The sequence below is a fragment of the Chinchilla lanigera genome, unplaced genomic scaffold (genome assembly GCF_000276665.1).
Source record: "Chinchilla lanigera isolate Chin_1 unplaced genomic scaffold, ChiLan1.0 scaffold00001, whole genome shotgun sequence".
NCBI classification, from domain to species: Eukaryota; Metazoa; Chordata; class Mammalia; order Rodentia; family Chinchillidae; genus Chinchilla; species Chinchilla lanigera.
In genome coordinates this window covers 41,715,175-41,736,251 of record NW_004955402.1, presented here as the reverse complement: position 1 = coordinate 41,736,251, position 21,077 = coordinate 41,715,175, and the positions used below count along the sequence as shown (strand labels likewise).

At 41.4% G+C, this 21,077-nt stretch overlaps 1 protein-coding gene across 1 annotated transcript in view; it reads right to left on the bottom strand.

Moving 5' to 3' along the window:
* Positions 1 to 3,362: 3,362 nt before the first annotated feature.
* St8sia3 (ST8 alpha-N-acetyl-neuraminide alpha-2,8-sialyltransferase 3) overlaps positions 3,363 to 21,077 on the bottom strand; it is an 18,921-nt gene continuing 1,206 nt past the window's right edge. Inside the window, exons 2-4 of the mRNA XM_005372973.2 lie at positions 17,570 to 17,692; positions 14,710 to 15,267; positions 3,363 to 12,785 (exon numbers count right to left, since the gene is read on the bottom strand). Of these exons, the coding sequence (XP_005373030.1) occupies positions 12,503 to 12,785; positions 14,710 to 15,267; positions 17,570 to 17,692 (964 nt within the window). The 3' untranslated portion in view covers positions 3,363 to 12,502. The remainder of the gene's footprint in view (positions 12,786 to 14,709; positions 15,268 to 17,569; positions 17,693 to 21,077) is intronic.

Sequence of the window (21,077 nt, the reverse complement as noted above, 5' to 3'; positions counted from 1 at the left end):
TTTAACCTCCTCATTTTGACTTCTTGGACTTAATGTGAATTGGAAGCATTATTAAGTTGGTTGGCTTGAGTAAGCAATAAACATACTCTTCAAATAAGGAAAAGAGCTATCTATCATTGTATTGAAGGTCCGTCTCTCCCAGATGGTCCTGGGTGGCTTTTATTTGATTAGTAATGAGACTGCAATTGGATGGGCTTTCTCTCTTTAAGTGTGTGGAGTTCTTCTACTTCCTGAACAAGAGATATGGTAACTGAATTTCAGTAGCACACAATAGTTTATTTACATACCTGAGTTTCATACGTAAAAAGGCTTTCTCTGTTGAGGAAGTCATCCTCAATGGTGATGCGTACTTTTCCCCTAACCTTGTTTTAAGTTTTCTAGGGAAATAAAGATTTGGAAAACTTGGTCAGAAAACTTCTACTAGGATATTCTGGCCGGCTTTGAAAATGATTACCCTTACAAAAATTGCTTAAAGCTCTTGAAACCCACTTCAAGGGATTTATCCAAGGAGATAATCTAACATTTAATTACCAAAAAAATGGTTTTCAGAGTACTATGTATAACAACAAAAAATTACAGAAAATCTAAATTTGAAACAATAGAGAAGTGATTAAATAACTTGTGCTTTAATATTCATTCTTTGAGCTTATTGTAGATTTAATTACATAAAATGATGTTCTTAATCTATGTTTAAATGGGGAGAAAAGCAGAAACTATAAGAGAATGTATGCTGTAAAAGAATCAGGAAAACAGGTGAAAAGTTTAAGTGGTTTCCTGATATTTTTCTTTTTTTCTTTCTTTTTTTGTGTTAAAGTCTCAGGTTGGCCTTGAACTCACTAGATAGCTCAGGCTGGCCTCAAACTCACAGCAGTCCTCCTGCCTCAGCCTCCTGAGCACTTAGATTACATGTCCAGCTGGCAATTTTTTGCTTATCCCTATTTTCTTATGAATATTTTTGTAATATCATTAAGTAAAATAAATAGACTTTCCTTAAATACTTAGGGTTGAGAATTATTAGTTGACACAAAAATAACTTTGTTTTCTTTTTCTTCCTGTAAAAGTTGATAAAGTACCTGGAAGGTTGCTTGCTAGGAGAGTACATTTGGAAGCATTACTTTCTCTTGCTGAGCCTCAGTTCTTCAGAACTGACAGAATGAATTTATTCAATCTCTAAGCTCCTGATCACCTGGGACATGCCGAATGGTATAAATTATATTCAGAGTGGCTTCTTCCATGAGCTAACCCTACTCACCAGGAATCACACAAAAGTGGGAACCACCTCTGGAGCTGAGGTTGCTGTCAGCCTCCTCCAGACCTTTGGACCCCACAGAAGCCTGGCTGAAGGAGGAGCTCCCACTCTTGCGCAGATGAAGCAGAAAGCCCTGCTTCTTTCCTGGCCACCAGCCTTGGGCTCAGGTTGGTCCTTTCATGAAGGGAGTTTCTCTCTTTTTCTAATCCTCTTTGTCTTGATCAAACTGTGGCAATGCATTTTCTTAGGAAAAAATTCTATTTTTTAAAATTTAATTTGTACTAATGAGCCCCAGGCAGAGAGTCTGCAATAAACTTGGTGTTGATTTCATGTTTTGTTTTAGTTTGTAAAGTGTTTTTAAAATCTCTCTCTTCTCTCTCTCTCTCTCTCTCCCCCCCCTTGGTAGTGGGATGGGAGAGAATGAGTAGGAAAGAAATCTTCAGCCTGGCAAATAGCTTTAAGAAATGTAAACCCTGAGCTTTCCATTTGACCCTCTAGTATTTTTAATTGTCTTTTCTAGAATTTCATGCAGCCACTCATTTCCCTCTCTGCCTCTCTCTTTCTCTCTCACCTCCACTTGCAATATCCCCTAAATGGTTCAGGATGAGAAACTTCCTTACATTCTGTTGAATAGTTTTCTCAACAAGACTTTCAGTTCCTTCTGGACAGGTATTATGATTTTGCTAATTCTGTATCCTGTTTCTATCTGTCCAGTGTTATACACAGTGAGCAATAAGGGCTTTTGATTTGAACTAGAGAGAAGCAAAGCCCACAGACAATCAACTGTGCTTACTGAAGTTGGATCTTTTCAGTCATTCTCAATTTTTTACCCTATTCTGGTTTCTCCTTTTGCTGTGTATTGCAATACATCAGGCACAAGAGCAGAATGTGTTTTAGCACATTTACTGTGCCAGGACATTTTTGATGTTGGACATGGATATTGAGAACAATAATTACTAGGACCGTTCATGTATTCCATCAACAAATGCTTGTTGAGTAGTATTCATGGTGCTATCTGAGGCAGCATAGTAAGAGATGAGCCAGGACTTTTTGTGTATGATATAAGCACAAAGATGTAGAGGGAGATAAGGAAAAAAAGAACTGAAATGATACACTATGATATGTCTGTCTGTCCATCCACCTAACTATCCATCTGTCTATTCATCCATCCTATAACTATCCATTGTGAGTCTACTAGGCTTCTGTTCTAGATGTTAAGGACACAAAATGACAAGACAGGCCAGTTCTTATGTTGTATAAGGTAGAGCTTGTAATACAGTGGAAGACAGAGATAAACAGAGTATAACTAAGTATTACTTCTAGAAATGAGACACAGTGCAGACATGAGAGGAATAACACAGAGTAGGGGATAAGGGCTGTTGTGAAATTCTGGGAAGGTTCTATGAACAGGTGACCTAATGAGAGATGCAAGGATGTAAAAGTACAGGAAGAAGAGCCAGGCTGAGTTCCCACTTGGACCATCACTAGCTGAGCAGCATGATCTAAGTCCCTCAAGGTGTCTCCCTCACCCAATTCTTTTTTTTGTTTGTTTGTTTTTTTTTCCGGTACCAGGAATAGAACTCACGACCTTGTGCTTGCCAGGCAGGCACTGTGCCACTGAGCTAAATCCCCAGGCCATCCCTCACCCAATTCTTCTTTTTTGTTTTTTTTTTGTTTTTGGTTTTTCTCCGGTACCGGGAACCGAACTCACGACCTTGCGCTTGCCAGGCAGGCGCTTTTGCCGCTGAGCTAAATCCCCAGCCCTCTCACCCAATTCTTGATTAAGTAAAATGATGTGTGTGATTGTAACAGTCAAGAGCTATGTATTACTATTATTATTATTATTATTATTGTTATTGGCAAGTCCTATTGCATGATTTGCATTTAAAAGCCCTATGGAGGAGGGTGCATGGGGTGCTTTTGTCATTTGCTACTAGTTCATGACTCTAGACATCCATACCCAACTTTCTTCATACCTCTAAGAGAAGGCTTCACACCAGAGAATGAAAAAGGATACACTCAGTCTCTTCATTGCATGCAAAGACAGAGAGAGAGAGAGAAAATGTGTGCGTCTGGGGGGGGGTCTTCCAAATGGGATAGAGACAACCAGTAGTGTTTTCCAATGCACAATAAAACAATTTATTTAAAAACAATGCATTCATTACTGTGTTTGGCACATGAGGCAATGAGGCAGGCACATTCACACTTAACAGGTACATTTGGGGAGCTGTCGAAGCAAACCGTTGCAGTTTCTGACAAACCACAGTCACAATATACACGCAGTTACCTCTATGAAAGATGATCATCCTTGTTCACTGAGAAGGTAGAAGGTATTTACATGGTCCTCAGTCCAGCAGGGCTGGTTTCTTCCAGGTGTCTGTGGCCCTTACCCTCAGGCAGCAACTTCAGTTTCCAAGGGCAGGTGAGGCCGCCTCTCACAAGACCAGCGAGTCTGATTCTTAAGAGCCACGGCTTCTTCCAAAGGGCAAGGGAACTTGTGATGCAGTTGGGAAGGGGCAAAGTCTTCAGTACAAGTCTCTCAGCATAAGATACTTTTTCTAAAACAAATGCGTCAAGTGTGGAGGGAGGGTGTTATGGTAATAACATAAGAGTCATTTATTTTCTCTGACACATGCTTCTTGCTCATTTCTTTAATTACTCACATTCACTGTTCTGCTTTTTGATCTTTTAGTTTCATTTACTCCATATAGAGCTTTGCTCTTCATTCTACACTAATATTCTTTAACATGATGCTAAAATGAAATAGTGAAAACTTAATAGGTAAAATGAGAGAAAATATCACAAATATTCTTTTGATTCTACTTCTAATTTATGCTTTCACAATGGAATGTCAACTTCCACCTAAAGAACAGAGACAGAATAGAGTGACATGAAATCAGTGGCTGAGAGACCCACACTCTAATTCCAATTGAGCAGAGATGTCCCTCCGGCCTTCTGGACCTCATCTGCACACAGAGGATGTTGATCTGAAATGTAGGCCTGAGATAATGAGATAGTGAAGTTCTGATATGGGCTTAGGTGGCCATCCCAGGTGAGTGAATAATCCTGTGCTGTGATGCTTTCAGTGTGTTTGTCCTGTGTCCTGGGAGAATTTCAGTGTCAGCTAACTGCTGACACTTAGTGATTGAATTCCAGCCCATCACAAATCCTTTGTAGGTGTCTTGCTGTAAAGCTGCTTTCTGCAGATCTGATCTTGCAACGTGGGTAAACAGCAGTTCTAATGTGGAATGCAGTAACTCTAAGTTTTACAAAATGGTCTATATTCTGTATTTCAAGGGAAATCTCTCCCTCCAATTTGCAAGTGCCCCAGTGACTTTATTCCACCTCTATGTTTGAACAAAACCTCGTTTTCATTGTCTATTAATTTTTCATCCCTACCTCCCCAGAAAAAAATATGATCACCACTAGTTCCTCAAGGATGGTTTTGCTGGAAATTTGTTCAGGATGAAATGGGGCCTTCTGGGCAAGTCTCTTGTGCTTATAGCTATGGACTTATCTCTTTGGCATCGGGAAGAGCCACAGGAAGAGTGTACTTTGTGTCCAAGCTACACAAAACTTTTTGGGAACACAGAAAACCACTCAAACATATGCCTGACTCATTTAAAACAAAAGGTGCTTGCTCAGTGTAGAAAAACAAGCTAATTTCAATGCTTGTTAAGAAGAACAGAAAATGGAGATATACCCTGGCCTTTTAAACATAATACTGTATAAAACATTTCCAGCTTGAATTTTAAACATTTGCAGTGTAGAAATGCCTTATAAAACCTGAAGGGTATTTTACTACATACAGCAAGGAAAGTAGATTTGGTCCTTCATAATCTAATTTTGGTTCACTCCATGCAGAACAAACACCTATAGCCATTCACTATGTCTGAAGAATTAAGTATTTTTCCCCAGCATGTCCTTCCACAAGATTTAATTAACCCACTTCAAAATGACTTCCATCAGAAAAACTTTTAATTTGTAAGCACGTTCTGTGCATTGTCAGGGCATGTGAATTTTAAACACTCAGCCAAGGTCCACTCGTGACCAGTGGCAAGGGAGGACAGCTGCTCTCCTGTTCTGTGCCAGAGGACTGCAGTGGCCACATGATTGTGGGTAGATTTCTTTTCCAGATAGATTTATACTTAGCTAAATGTGAAGAATCATCTGTTACCTTGCTTTCCACAGTGTACCCACTCAGCCACCTTAGTTGCCCAGAATTGTTCTAGTTCAGTGGTAATTTTTCATCATTAATGACTTTTCTAAGGGAAGAGGCTGCTGTATGCACATGCAGATTGCAGTCATGATCCTTAGCTGTGTCTCTTGGTGGGGTACAGACAAATCATGGAGCCTCTGCAGGTACATGGGACCAGGTAAGCTGAATATTTTTTTACCCTGTACCATTTTTGGCCTGTTTAATGGATGCTTCTGAATTTTATGCTTTGTCAGAAGGAACATGAGCAAGAGGATAGTGTAAAGTGCAGAATCGAGGAAACAGGCAATGGGCTATAGGATTAAAAAGATAGAAGGTGCTCATGGTGATGCAAGCCTGTAGTCCCAACACTCTGAGAGGTTGCGGCAGGAAGAGTGCAAGTTTAAGCTCAGCCTGGGCAACTTAATGGTCCAGCAAGACCCTAGATGACGATGTGGCTCCGTGCGAAGGCTCTGGGCTCTGTCCTTGGTACTGGAAAAAAAAGTCAGCCAAACATTTTTACAAAAAATCAGCCAAACATGGTTCCAACTGACAGTTAAATTAGAGAATATTTATGGACTTGGAAGGTCACTCTGAAATTAGAAAATCCACTGCTGATAATCTATTGTGCTGAAGAAGCTGTTTAGAGGTTCCTAACAGCAGAGGGCAAGACTAAATTTTGACCCTTTAGGGCCTTAGCCTAAAATCAATCTATCTGTCTATCTATCTGTCTGTCTGTCTGTCTATCTATCTATCTATCTATCTATCTATCTATCTATCTATCTAATCTATATTATGTGTGTGCTGCTGATTAAACCCAGAGTTTCATGCCTGTTAGGCAAGTGCTCAACCAGTTGAGTACATCCTCAGCCCAAACAACAGTCTTTTACTAAAAATTAGTTAAATTGTCCAAGGTGGAAAATGCTCCCCTGTCAGAAAGGGACACTTGGGTGTCCCTGTAAAGCTACCGCTAGCCTCTTCTGTTTGCTACTCACTGACTTGGAAATTGTTCAGGCAGTGCTGTGCTGGAGGCAGCTCATTTGGAAGCCAGCTTGTACTGGCTCCTGAAAAGACTGTTGTATTTTCATTTGGTTGAAATTAAGTCAGTAGCTATAAATTGGTTATGCTGAGAGTATTTACACCACAGAAATTGGAGAACCACAGTTCTCCACTGCCAGTGGTTTAACATTTAGCAGTACACCAAGGAGCTACAACTGTTTCTGACTCACACTGAAGGAAAATCAAAGGAGTTATTTGGTTCCTTTGAAGCATAAATGCTTTGTATGTGCCCAGATATAGAAAGAAGCCTGGCCAAACTTCACAGGGTGGTGGTACTTTCTCCAACAGAAGCTGGTATGAGGCAGTTAGTAGGAACTGATCACCTCATTTATGCTGGGTTGGTATGGGGATTTTAGCCCTTTGAATTTCCTTTTTTGATTGGTTTCACTTTAGTTGGAGACCTCTCTATTTGAGACATGACTTCGAGACTGAGAAATCATACACCTAGAGGAATATTTGAGGCTCTGGGAATAACTCCCAAATTGAGTCTGAATAAATCATTTAACTTCTCTGTTTCTCAGTCTATCCATTTATAAAGATGAATGTACCAAGAATGCCTTCATTTGAAATGTAGACAGTGAAATAAAGTGCTGACCTTGGAGTTAGGTATATTAAAGCCATGCACCTTTGTCCTCAAGCTTGCTTCCATTCTGACTAGATTGACTAATTACTACTCACTTACAGATTAACCAAGGGTCAATCCAGCCAAGAGTCAACTGGTTGAGTCACTAAGACTGTGTGTACGTTGCCATATATCCTGATAACTTTAAGGAACATTTTATACTAATTGCATGAGGAGCGATATACCTTCAGCTACTGTGGTCAGAATGGTGTATTAATTAGTATTATTAATATTAACTAATATTAATGTTATTATTTTTTAAGTGCTGGTAACATCAAAATCATCTGTGAATCTTTGTAAGCTGGGTTTATCCTAAGACATTTCAAGTTAAAGGTTTGGTAGGAGGAGTAAGAATTGCATTTTGAAGAGTTCTTAATTTTGTACTTTTTTTTGCTGATGAATCCGTGGCATAAATCAGGTTCCTACCCAGAACCCAACTATAATCTTAAATTGGAGTCAGTTATTCTGCAACAGGCTCTTCACTGTAATTCCACTGTAATCAATAAGAAGAGCATGGGTTTCATAGAAGATAAAGCACCTATTCAAATACCTGTTTTCAAGAAGTCATCACAATAAAAATAAATGTTCACAAATACTGCATGATACAGTAATGACATTTAAGATGTTCCCTATTTCAAATGTTTTATCTAGGTGGCAAAGCAGTCAGTTTGAGTGAGACATAATTAGTTGTTTTTGTCCTTGGTATCAACTTCTCTGTAGCTGTGATTTATTGGGTCACAGAATCCAGACAGGTCAAATAGCCTACCAAAGTGCCCAGATCCGGAGGTCCTGGGGTGTTACTTTGGAACACTTCAACCATGTGTACACAGCCCCAACTCTGTTCCTAAGCAAAACTTCTACTGTACAAACTCAAGAAGGAGTAGAAGCTATGCAGAAACCTTTGCCTAGTGTGCTCAAACAATTCCGTGAGAAAGGATTTCAGATGTAGAATTATACAGGAAGTTGTTCAGCTTGGCATTTTGAAGAAAGGAAGACCCACCAAAGTAATTATCATTTGTACATCTTCTTAGCATGTTGAATGAAATGTAGTAATCCTAGGTGTGCCATTAAAATGAAGCATAATGTGGAAAGGATTTCTTAACTCAAGGGACCCCTGCTGAAAATTATACATAAAGAAAAGTACATACATATTTTCAGGCTTTAAGTTCTAAATTATTCATAATACTACTGAAACAGTTTTATTAAGATAAATAGATTATTGGGCAAGATTTCAGTTGTCAACTGTGGGCTATCAATAACTAAATTGATTTAGCAAATGGTGATTTAGTAATAGGGTTTTCCTTCATTTCTGGGGAAAATATGGGTCATTATCAGTGGACTGCTAGACAAGCATCTTCTTTATTGTTTTGTGCTGAGAAATATTTTTCTTTTCTTGTTTTGTCCTCTCCAGGCCTCCTTTTTGTGCCCCAAGGACCCCAGACCAAAATCTCTTTCCCTTCATTTGACACTGACAAAGCCAAGATGAAGAGGCATAATTTCTCCGGTAATTACCCTGCAATGGGCAAATCACTGTTCCTCTTTGTAGGCCCATTTTCTCATTTATAAAGTCAATAATTAGAACTTCAGAAACTCAAGACTCTTCCCTTTCCAGTGTCCTAGCACTTGACAATGTTCCTTCTTCCATGGGACTCTGGCCAACAGACATTATTGTCTGAGAGTGTTGAACACAGTGCCTTGCCCAAAGTTAGAAGAAATATTCTTTCATTTCTCAACTTCCCCACCAAATTGGGTCTGTCTGGGCACTCACATTCGTGGCTAGCTGGTGGCCTACACACAAGAAGACTGGGATGGAGGGTTCTTCCTGGGAGCTGTCCTTGTGTAGGCCCATGGTAAGGTGTCTGACATCCAGGTCACAGACAGATGGCACAGTGATCACAGTCAGCACTGCTGAGTACACACTACTTACTACTAAACACACTTTTACAGTGGGTAGCGAAGACACAGACATGAGGTGGAGGAGCCACATGTTTTAATCATCAATTATAGGCATGAGAGGAGGAATTCTTGAGATCAGCATTAATCCTGTCTCCTCAGGATCTACATGTCTGCACATGACACAGAACAACCAACTGGTGAAAACTGTGGGTCTAGTATTAAGGAGGCTGCCAAAGGTTTGTGGAGTTTTCTCCTCTGCAACTTAATTGGTCATTTGTGGTGGTGTCATGTGCAGATAGCCTAAGGGAGATTGATGGTGAAATTTATTCCTGCAGCTGGAGGTGGGCTCTGCTAGAAGTACTTAAAAAGAGAAAACTTTCTGACCAAAGAATGTATTTAGCCTAGAACCAGCAAAGTAAGGGCAGTGCAAAACCAGGGGTGTGTATCTGGCTGAATCACATGTGAGACCCCCTCTTGCCCAATTCATGGCTCTTGACCATACAAGCCTGGGAGACACGGGAGAATCAGCATGCTCTGGTTACTGACACCCCTGCCTTCTGATTGGGACACATGGGACCCACTGTCTTTTGATCATGATGGTGGTCATATTGCTTTAATCTTTGAACCAATCTTTAACAATAAAAAGGGATCTTGTGTGATTAGCTAGCGGCTGCTTCTTTTCCATGCTGGAATTGTAGGTATAGTCATAACCAACAATGAAAATACTCTTCACTGTAAAAGCTGCCCTTGTTGAGCACTATGTGCTGAAAAATGGGATAGATGCTTTACTAACAAGTTGCATGTAAATATTTTGTAATAAAGGGATGTAGGTTGTTAATAGAGAATTTCAGGAGGGCTTGGAATTTTCTTCAGAGAATGTTTTAACAAAGAGAAGGGTGGTCTTTTGCAATCAGCACCAAGAAATCCTGCTTAGAAGCAGGGAAGAGCTGACCTCTCAGACCTTCTAGTTCTGGAGAAAAGTCCAATTCCTGACTATTCTGAGTTCCTCTTAGCTTTATAGTTGAGATGCTGGTGGGGTCAGGTGGGAAAGTACTCCCACTCTAAGATTAAAATAGAGCAAGTGTGCATTAAGATTTTTAAATAATCTCTCTGAATTTAAAAAAAAATAGAAAACCTTGGCATTGTGATGAGATTCAAATTTAAACAGTTCACTTTGGAACAATGAACTGGTTTTATGGACTCTGTGTTTTTGCTCCTTTGACCTCCTGGTTCAAACCCTGTATGCATCTTTGAGCAGTAGAAACAACTGGGCACATTAGGACTAAAGCAAATGAACTAATTGCTTAGGGACAGCCAGCTACATACTTCTGTCAGTTAGCAATCTCACAACGACCCTACCCAAGGACAGTGAGAATGGTAATACTGTATCAATAACCTCTTTCAAGCTCTTTAAAGTAACAGGGAAAGACTAAACATGATGTGGTTTTGATTCCCATAAAATTGTACCACTGAATTTTAAAATGTTTTGTTTATCTTGCCTTAATAGTTATTTCAAATATAGACCTGGTTTTTATTTCCTATGTCAAAATATCTATTCCTGTTTTTTTCCCTCTGTTTGGATAATTGACATTCATGTGACATTGGAAGATGTGTCACCATTGGTCCTGACCCGAGTCATTTTTCTTTCATTAGTTAATATTTGGGTCTATGAAAGCTGTTCTGATTTTCTTCCTGAAAAGAACAATACAGCTTTAGGACTGGGCAGAACATGACTGTCTTTGCTTATTGTATTTGGTTTAATTTTAGGCATGATTATACCTTTCCAAAAAGGGGTAATGTGCTGATGAGTGAGCAACAGCAATTAGTTTTAACCATATTTGTCACACTGCAAGCAGTTTAGATGAAATTGCTGGAAAAGAATGAGCTATCCCACTCAAACATAAAACAAATGTGCTTAACTGGCATTTGGAAACAAAAAGGAAACTCTTATTAAAATTTAACATCAACTTGGCCAGACTTTGGGCTGAACTGGAAAAACAAAGTGCTGCTCAGTAAAAGGCTGAGGATGGGAGGGATGTGATTTCTACCTCTAAGGCTGAAGTAATGAAAAGGAGAGTGGCTAGCTAATTCCTTCATGACAGATCTACATAATCTCAAATTCCAAGGGCCACTTAGTATGAAGACTTGCCACTCTACAGTGCCTTTTCTCTTTGGAGATGCTTAATTTATAGGCATATAGATCTGATTTTAGTGGAGACAGGGAACATCTAGTGTTTGAAGTTATCTCAAAGTGAGAAAACAGTTCTGGATTGGTGGTGGAGGGCACCATACTGAGACCATCTCACCTCCGCATTATTCACATGGGGGTGCCTGGCCAACTTCAGGCTTTCTCATCTGCTCCAATCCTGCTGGTTCTCAAGGCTCTGAACAGGTAAGATGGTTACAACTCTGCAGAGTGTACAGGTTCCATCACCACTTTTAAACATTCTTTATTTTTTTGTTTGTGTCCCAGACTATTTACCTGACTCACTGAGTAAGCTCGGTGTTTGGACTGGGACTGTCGGAGGCAGGCTGGAAGGCCCTTGTAGATGAGGCCACAGTGCTATTGTCTGCCCTAATCATTCCCATGCGAAGACATGTAACAGCATCCACGCCACAGGTTTTCTTTCAGATAGTGAGAGGCGCAATGAATTGTATTCCACTCACCCCGGAGGGATCATCCTGCTTTGAATGACCATATGGACAAGTGAGGACTTTATAAGGTATTTCTTATGAAATTAATCATGTGGGGATTCATCATGATTTGCTCAGTTTGTCATGAAATATCAAAGTGATCCACAGCCTTGAACACATCAAATACAGGTGCAACACATACAAGCAAAGCTAATTCAGTAAGATTCCTAGCAAATTATTAAACTCCATGGTGATGGGGCAAGGGACAGGATTGCAGGGAGAGGAAGAGACATGGTAGAAAGAAAGAAAGAAAGAAAGAAAGAAAGAAAGAAAGAAAGAAAGAAAGAAAGAAAGAAAGAAAGAAAGAGCGAAAGAGAGAAAGATAGAGAGAAAGGAGGGTAGTGTTGGTGCAAAACAGTTTTTTGTTTCCATTCTGAAGAGTTTGATCCCACTGACTAAACAGATCCTGCCCCAAGTGGCCAGAGGTCTCTGATTATGAGGACTGTACTTGAACAGAGCTGTGGAAAACTATAGCTCTTGTCCTCATTGTCACAGGAGCTGTTTTTGTTACAATACAAACATGGAAACACCTCAAACCATTTTGTTAGCAGCGTACTTCCAAATGCAACATTCCTTTCATCAGTCAAGTTTCAATCGCGTGGTTACAGTGCATCTGTCCTGCGACATCAGCTAAGACTGTTCAAAGAGCAGTGCAAAAAAAACATCTTTCCATTTAAGAGGCAAAAAAGCCTTATAAGACAGTCTCTCGGGTTCTATTCAGAAGACTACTCAATTTGATTTGGGGCACTTTTTTAAACAACCATTTGGCACTTTCCATTCGGAGTTCTTAGGCACAGTGTGACAGAGTCAGTTTGGTGAGCCCTTCCCCATGCATTCGATAGAGCAGCTGAAACTCAGCAGGCAGTTGGTGAGACTCCTGCCACTTGGTAGTAAATTTGGTTCCTTTTTTGTCATAATAATGGTATGGAAGATCTTCCCTTGTGTTGGGATCAAATCCAAAAGGCCAAAATCCATACAAGTGGATCTCTTCACATATTGCTGATGCAAGGGTGTACATAAGAATACCTGTGCTTAGCCGTTTGGGTGACAAATGTTTGTTTTTCCAGTACCTGTGGAACAATAAGTACATGTGGATTCAGAGGCCAGTGTTAAAGGTTTCAATCTGATAGGTCAACAGGACTGGGATGGGAGGTGGATTTGTCTAGAGTCTGTCCAGCCTGCAGCCTCCAGTTTGACTGCTCTATTTTTAAAATGGTATAACAACAAATATAAATAAGGAAGTTTTATTACCTTCATGCATTAGCTATATTATATATTGTGGCCCCAAATAATTCCTCTTTATTCACTGTGGTCCCTGACAAATCAAAAGGTTGGACATGTCTGGATTCTAGACTAGTCTAATGACTGACAAATCCACCTCACAGCACAGTCATAGTGGCTTTTCCCCTTCCAAATGAAATCTTAAAGTTTATTGAAATTCAATAACGAGGGGGCAAAGTGATGAGGCCCAAAGATAAGGGACAAGTTGACAGAAGACCTGGGTTTCAATTTTGGTTCTGCCCAATTTGGGCAGTGACTGTACATAAATAACTCCTGCTCCCTGTACTTCAGTTGACTCCAGTACCTCTTTTATAAATTAAAAAAATAATTTTAATTTAAAATTAATGGAATCACCCTATTTATTGGAGACATACCAGCTTATTAGACTGTAATACCATTTTTAATGAGAGGTCAAGTAAACATATCTTAAATTTAGAAGACTTTAGGGGACCACAGAATGGGCACAATTTTTTTTTTTTGGTTTTTCTCCGGTACCGGGAACTGAACTCATGACCTTGTGCTTGCCAGGCAGGCGCTTTGCCGCTGAGCTAAATCCCCAGCCCCGAGCACAAACTATTGTGGGATAAAAATCTTTAGGTTTCTCTGGTTACTGGGTCTTCCAGAAGCTACCCTAAATTATGACATCTGGTGCTCTGTTAGGACTGGGGTTTCTTACATAGTGGAATTTAGAATTGAGGTAGTCTGATCAGATGATTTAAAGAGAAAAATATTACAGTTGATCCTGCTCTATCGAATACCCTGGCTAGTGGCTTTCAATTCTGAATGCACACTAGACTCATTTGGGGAGTTATTAAAAACACCAAATACATAGTCCTCACTTCCTTACTAGAAAAATTGCATTAGACTGTCTGAAATTACAGCCTAAGCACCAGTATTTTTTAAAACTAAGTGACTTTTTTTGATGTTGAGGATTGAGCCCAGGGCTTCATGTCTTCATGCATGCCACACAGGCACTCTATTATTGAGCTACATCCCCAACCCCCAAATGATTCTTTTGTACATCCACACCTGAAAATAATGAGATTAGATGAAAATATGGTCACTGTATCACAGTCATAAGGGATAACAATGAAACTGTATAATATTTTTAACAAGTTTTTGCATTCAAGTATCAAATTATAAAGACATCTTACACAATCTGTGATTTATCTAGGTGGTTTGCTAATCTTTGACATCTGCAAAACATCTAAACGTGAAACAAAAGGGCAAATTTTAATTCAATGGCACCTTCTTTAAAAAAAATTTTGTGTAGTTTAGCTATTGGCATTATTTGGGTATAGCTATTTAGTTAAAGAGAATTTCTTGATTTGTGATAGTTTCCATGACTATTTAGTAAGTTTACCACCAAGATGTAGCAGGGTGGGGAGGAGACCTGGGAAACACTAATCTCTCTATTTGGCACTTGGCTATTAGCTAGAGGGTAGGTTAAACTTTTAAACTGGGATGACTCATCCATCCATTACAGAAAACAGTACTTTGCTCTAAAGTGCTAAACTAGTCACAACAAGAATTAATTGGTGGCTTCTACCCTCAAGACAACAATACTGGGCCAGGGATGTAGCTCAGCGGCATAAGCACTTGCCTGGCAAGCCTGAGATCATGAGTTCGATTCCTGGTACCAAAAAAAAAAAGGCTACAATACTAATTTGCCATCTGGTGGGGTATAAGTTAAACGTAATAAAATATACACACCTGTTGACATGTTGCATTATATTTCCAGGCCAAGCCAATTGGACTTTTAACTGACCTCTGTGTTCAACGAAAAAGTCAACTAATGTTCTGGTAACAGTTGCTGAAGTGTGGAAGAAAAACGCAGGGATCCAAAGAATGGCCCCATCAAGCTTTTTTAAACTGAGGAAAAAGTTGTTACGGTCTTGAATGGTCAAAAGATTGTTGTAATATTTTTCCAGAATGCTGGGGTTGAAGGTGGTAAGGTTGGTTTTCCTTCCAACATCTTTTTGGAATGCCTCCGTAGGGGCAAAATTGCAACGAAAAACAAAATCTGATTTATCTATTTCTTGTCCACACTGGCTCCCTGTTAGGATTCCACTATTTCCAACCACAGCACAAATATTGTAATGCTTATTCACAATGGGTGACACATCTGGAAGCAGTGATCGGAAGTTATTGCTAATAGAGAAAACATATTTATGGCTGGAATAATCATAGTGCATCAGTTGTCCGATCCGAACACTATTCTTGGTCAAAGAAAAATTTTTTATTACATCGACATGCTGAAGAATTTCTTGCCTAAAATAAAAAGAAATTCATTAAATGCATTCCATTCCAAAGAACCGAATTTCCATTTTATGTCTTACACTGCCATTTCATTCAGATAAGAATCTTAAGCACAATGAATCCAAGAAAGATTATATATTCATAATTGTGGTCTTTAAAGAAAAGACTGCTTCGGAATATACAGACAAGTTCTAATCTTTCAGTTCTGAATGTAATCCTTTGAGGCTTGCAAGCACAACCTATAGTTTTAGCTGCCATTTCTTGGTTTTCTGCTCTATTTGAGAAGTGTATTTAATTCAAGATGAGGCATATGCCAAACTGTGACAGAGAATACAGGGAGACAATTTACTCAGGCCCCAAAGAGCTCATATTAATGCACAAACATTGGTGACTTGGAGTTTGTAACTAGGGACTACTTGTTTGCTATTGGACTGTGATGTTCAAGAATATCAAATATCATTAGTGTCCAAATAAGAGCCAAATATGTATGAGTCAGTACAGCACTATCTACTACTAAAATATGAAAATAGGAATAGCAGTGGGTGTAGCTGAATATTTAATAGAAATGAGATGATAATCTTATTAAGGCCCTTTGAATAATGAACCAGGGATTTTTTTTGTGCTTGGTTATACAGAAACACAATTTAGTGGTGTAGATCTAATCCTTAGAAAAAGAGATGATTTTAAACCTGAAAATGTTTTAGATTCTAACAACACAGAATAATTAAGACAAGAGTGAGACAGAGAACTAACTTCAAGTTGGCTTCGTATTGAGCTTTAAGTAAAATCAAGTGTCTCCTCTTATAGTCTCAGCTATTTAAAATATTTGAGGCCAATAACATGTTACTTTGCTGTTAGATTCTCCGGTGCTAAGAAATTTCATTGAAACTCCTGTGCTATTTACCTAAAAATAGCAGGAATAAAATGAAATATTTGGCATATCAAAACTTCGTTTGGACTTTTATTTCAAAGAATGTCTTTTATGGCTTCTCGGCCTTTTGGCTAAGATCAAGTGCAAAGAATGTCTTTATTATTCAACATACTGGGTAGAACAACATAAACTGACATCTTCAATCCAAAGTTACCAGCTTGTTCTTACTAGCTTAAAGTCAAATTTAAAATGATATTGCGGATAATTAATTAAAGATTACCTAAAAATGGATTGAAAGGGAACTTTTGAGAAGGAAATGTTCTTCTGATTGGATGGTCATTAGGGTCATACACCCTAGTGTGGAAAGACTACTCTTATTGAGCTAGAACTGTGTATTGGGGAAAGGTATAATGTGTTGTACTCTTCAAAATCTTCTGAGTTATCTATAAAATTAATATAGGATTAAAAATCCAAAAGTGTAAAAGAAATCACTTGGATTTAGAATTAATCAATTTCCATGAATGTAAACAAACATTTATAAAACTGTGATGATAAACATATGACTGTATTTCAAATAATATTTTCTTGACACTATGGATATCCATTGGATTTGCTTTAATTTGGCAATGTATTATAGTTTTTTTAAAAAAGGCAAATAACTAGAAGTGCTCTGCCCCAAACATAGCTCCTTAAGTAGAGTGGTTTGTAAAATAAGTATTCACACCCCTAATGAATACACTAGATGGCTCACATTGCATTTTGTAGCACAACAGTCTCACCAAGAAGGAAGGAGAAGAATTTATCTGTGGTTCTAAAAGTAGACCAGAATTACTTATGAGAGCAATTAAATTTGAATAAACTTCATCTTTCTTGTTCACACCTAAAAACAAAAAAAAATTGAGAAAAACTTCTTCATGTGTAAACCAAGGCTGTTACAACTCATAGGAATGAAGTACGACATTAGATAGCTTTATAATAAGCTAAATGATAATGAAAACAGCCAAAACCAAAACAAAATCATAATTACCTGCACATACTTGGGCCTATATCCTTACTAGTAATTTGACAGGTAGAGTATATTTTCTGTGTGTTTCAGTAGAATAATACAATTTTATTTATTTTTTATGAGAAAATGAAAGTGTATTGGGTAGTCTTTTTGCAATTAACATTTTTAAAAATTGGCAGCTTTGGTAGTCTTAGTCAAGCTTATTAACTGTATATGGTGGTGCTCAATTTAGGCCAAGTAGGGAAATACACATTTTTTGCCATTCAAATTCACCATCCATTTGAGAGCGTTACCAACGTTGCCTTGCGCAGTTAGGGCAGCAAGACCACGCAAATGCGTGGGGGAGGGGGGTGCTTTTGTTGTTTTGGGTTTGTTTGTTTTGATTTTGGAGCCCCCACATTCCAAAAGACCTTTTGGATATTCTCCTCCTATCCTACCTTTGATGTAAAAACGCTGTCCGATTAAATGTCCACTTAGAAGGTTTCTCGTGGAGTTCCTGGGTGAGAGAATTCGTAATGGGCACAAATGACGGGTCTAGAAACTTCAGCGCAAACTGTGACCTGGAGAGGAGCATGGGTACACACAAACGTGCCGGCCTCAGCTCTGGGAAGCCGAGGGGGCCATTAGAGTCGGCCCTGCCGGGCCGCGGCGTGCGGGGGCAGCTGGGGCGCGCACCGCCTCCACCCAGCCCCACAGCCGCTCCCGTTTCGTCCACCCCCTGCTCTTCCACGCACTTGGGGGAAAGAAAGAAAACTAGTGAAACTCGGCTTCATTGTCCACCCTCCCGGCGCGGCTGAGACCATAAGATGGCCGTCAGGCTGCGAGCAGGGCAGGGGCGGGCAGCGCGGGAGCCGGCCGCGCGGCCGGGCCCGGGAGTCAGCACCGCGGACAGCGCCCGCGCCGCCCCCGCCGCCCCGGGCATCGATTTTTGGAATAAGGGCAGAGGAAACGCGAGACTAGGGGGAAGCCTGCGGGTGGCTCTGGCCTTAACCTCTTCCTAGCCGACCCCGCGTTCGATTGCACTCCTCGAGCCTCGCCTGGGGACCCCCGGAGGCCGCCCACAGCTCCGCTCGGCCCCCCGGGCGCGGCCTCTTCAGACCGCGCACCTCTGGCCTGCCTGGGACCTCGGGCTGCAGTCTGCGATTGCCGCCCCGGGTCGGGAGGCCCGGCTGGGAGAGCTCCGTGGGGCACAGTGGGGCGGCGGCTCTGGCTGAGCTGAGCCCGGCGCCTCCCGCGGCCGGCCGCGCCGAGCGCTGACTTCCACCTGGGCGAGCGCTTGCAGCCCCCGGGGGCGCGCTGCAGACCGCGCGCCGCCACAGCCCGGCGCCTCCCGCGGCTGCGGGTGGACTGCGGGGCCGGGCCTGGGTCCCACGAGGACCTGCGCGCACTGCTTCCCGGGACTCCTGCGACCAGCCGCGAAGGCGCACGTGCGTGATCGGGACTGCCCCGCTCCGGCCTGCGACTTTCCGCGCGTTAGGTTATACATTAACGTACTTGTTGGATTTTCTGCTTTCACTTTGTAATGTGTTTTCCAATCCCCAGCTGTTCTCTGGAAATTTAAAGAGGTGGTGGGAGGGCTGGTGATGTGTATGCCGCAGATGCAGATGGAAAAAGTGCCCAGAACATGTTGACATTTATTTTTTTAAAAATTGTTTTAAAGTTAACATCCCCACACACTTTAAAACGATGACATTAGGAACAGCGTCGAACGGCAAAAGTTACTCGCAGAACATCTGTTCCTTCCAATGGGAGGATTTCTCTCCTGCCAAAAATGTATGAATTTTATATAGGAGCTTGGTTCTGTTTGGAAAAAGACGAAGGAAGCCGGCCAAAGCACCCCTCGGCTTGCAGAGGGGCAGCGGTGCTTCCCTTTGAGCGGCTCTTGCAGGCAGGCGCGGCACAAGTCCCTTTGTGAAGGACCAAACCGAGCCCAGCCCGAGCCAACGCCACCATCCTTGGGTGCGACTGGAGCCCGCCAAGCAAGGTCAAGGCCTAGGGTTTGAGGACCTGGACTGGGTGGGTGTGACTCCCTTCAAAAAAGCCTAATCTTTTTTTTTTTTTTCTTTGAGCTCACTTTGTAGCCCAGGCTGGTCTCGAACTCACAGCAATCCTCCTGCCTCAGCCTCCTGAGTGCTGGGATTACAGGCGTGGGCCACCAGGCCCGGTGAACCTAATCTTTTTTTTTTTTTTTTTTTTCCTGCGGTACCAGGGATCGAACTCACAACTTTGCTCTTGCCAGGCAGGCGCTTGTGCCACTGAGCTATATCCCTAGCCCCAGAACCTAATGTTTTTGAAAGGGAGAGGAAGGAGTTCCTCTGAGGGATAAAACCCAAACGACCCCTTGCAGCTCACCGGGCTGTCCCATTCATTTTCACTTTGGCAGGGTAGGTGGTCTTTCATCCCTCCCAGAAACCTGCCTTTGTCTCTTCATCCGCAGTGGGTTGTCTTGCAGTTGCTCACCGGAGCCTGGGGACTGGAAGATTTATCTTTTGTAAACCATCAGGAAGGGGCCTGGGAAGTAAGGGGAAGGACACTAAGTGGATTAGCGGCTGAAACATCAATGATTACCTTTTGATTCAAAGAGAGTTTATCTGAGCAGGTCTTGCCTCTAGCAACCCAAAGGACTTTATGCCCTAGAGAAGTTATTGTGTCCAGGAAAGGGAGGATTCCCTTTTTGCATTTGAAAGTGTAGCGCTTTAGGTTCTTCTTCTTCTTTTTTTTTTTTTTTTTTTTTTGTCTTTCTGAAACAGTGCCTCACTATGCAGTTGAGGCTGGCTTTGAGATCATTTTGTGGCCCAGGCTGGTGTTGAACTTGCAACGATCCTCCTGCCTCAGCCTCCCGAGTGCTGGGATTACAGGCATGCGCCACCACTCCCGGCACCCGCTTTAGGTTCTTGACTGTTAAGTGGAATTGATTATTTCCCCTCTCAGAGGATTTCAGATGAAACATGAAAAAAAAGAAAAATACAGCTAGCACCAAGCCTAGTGATGCAAGCCTGCAATTCCAGTGCTTGGCAGGCTGAGGCAGAAAGATCAAAATGTCAAGGCCAGCATGGGTGAGCCAGCAGCTTCAAGACTGGCCTGGACTACACAGGGAGACCCTGAAAAGCAAGAACAAAATACAGCCAAGCACCAGGGTGCGCACTTACCACCCCAGCTTCCCAGGAGGCTGAGCAGTAGACTTGCAAGTTCAAAGCCAACTTGGTTGGCAATTGAGGAAGAACCTATTGCAAAATAAAATAAAGCTGAGATGCAGCTCGGTGGTAGAGTGTTTACCTAGCGTGATTCAGGCCCTGTGTTCAATCCCCAGGGGTGACGGGGTGACCACATACGACACCAAGGCAGCACGCACAATACACAAACAATCTGCTTCAGTATCAGGAGTTTAAACTGGCTCCCTAATGTATGGAATCTTAAAAAGATGGTGTGGAAGCAGAAGGGACTGTTGCTAAAAGGAGTAAGGGGGTGAAGGGGGAGGGACAGGGGGATGGATATGATCAAAAGTTTTTATGCGCATTGAAACCCAATGTTTTGTAAAGTTAATAGGCACTCATAATAAAAGAGGGAAAAGTGTAAATTGTTCCCACTGGGTAGAGAGAATGCGCAAGGTTAAGGGTTTACTACTTTCTTAGCAAATGTTGCTGAGCCCTACAGATGCAGGCACACTTAGTCAGGCACTGTCCCTGTCCCCCTGCGGGTTGGGGAGCTGGTAATGAACGGATCCAGCGGCGCTCTGCAAGCCAGGCAAGTGCCAGGAGGAAACATCAAGCAGGTTAGAGACAAAGGGTAGCAGGGCGTGGGAAATCTGGCCCTAGAGCTGACACTGAGCAGTCCCTTCAGAATTTCTCAGTGTAAAGCCGGGTGTGGTGGTGCACGCCTGTAATCCCAGCACTCGGGAGGCTGAGGCAGGAGGATCGTTGCGAGTTCGAGACCAGCCTGGGCTAC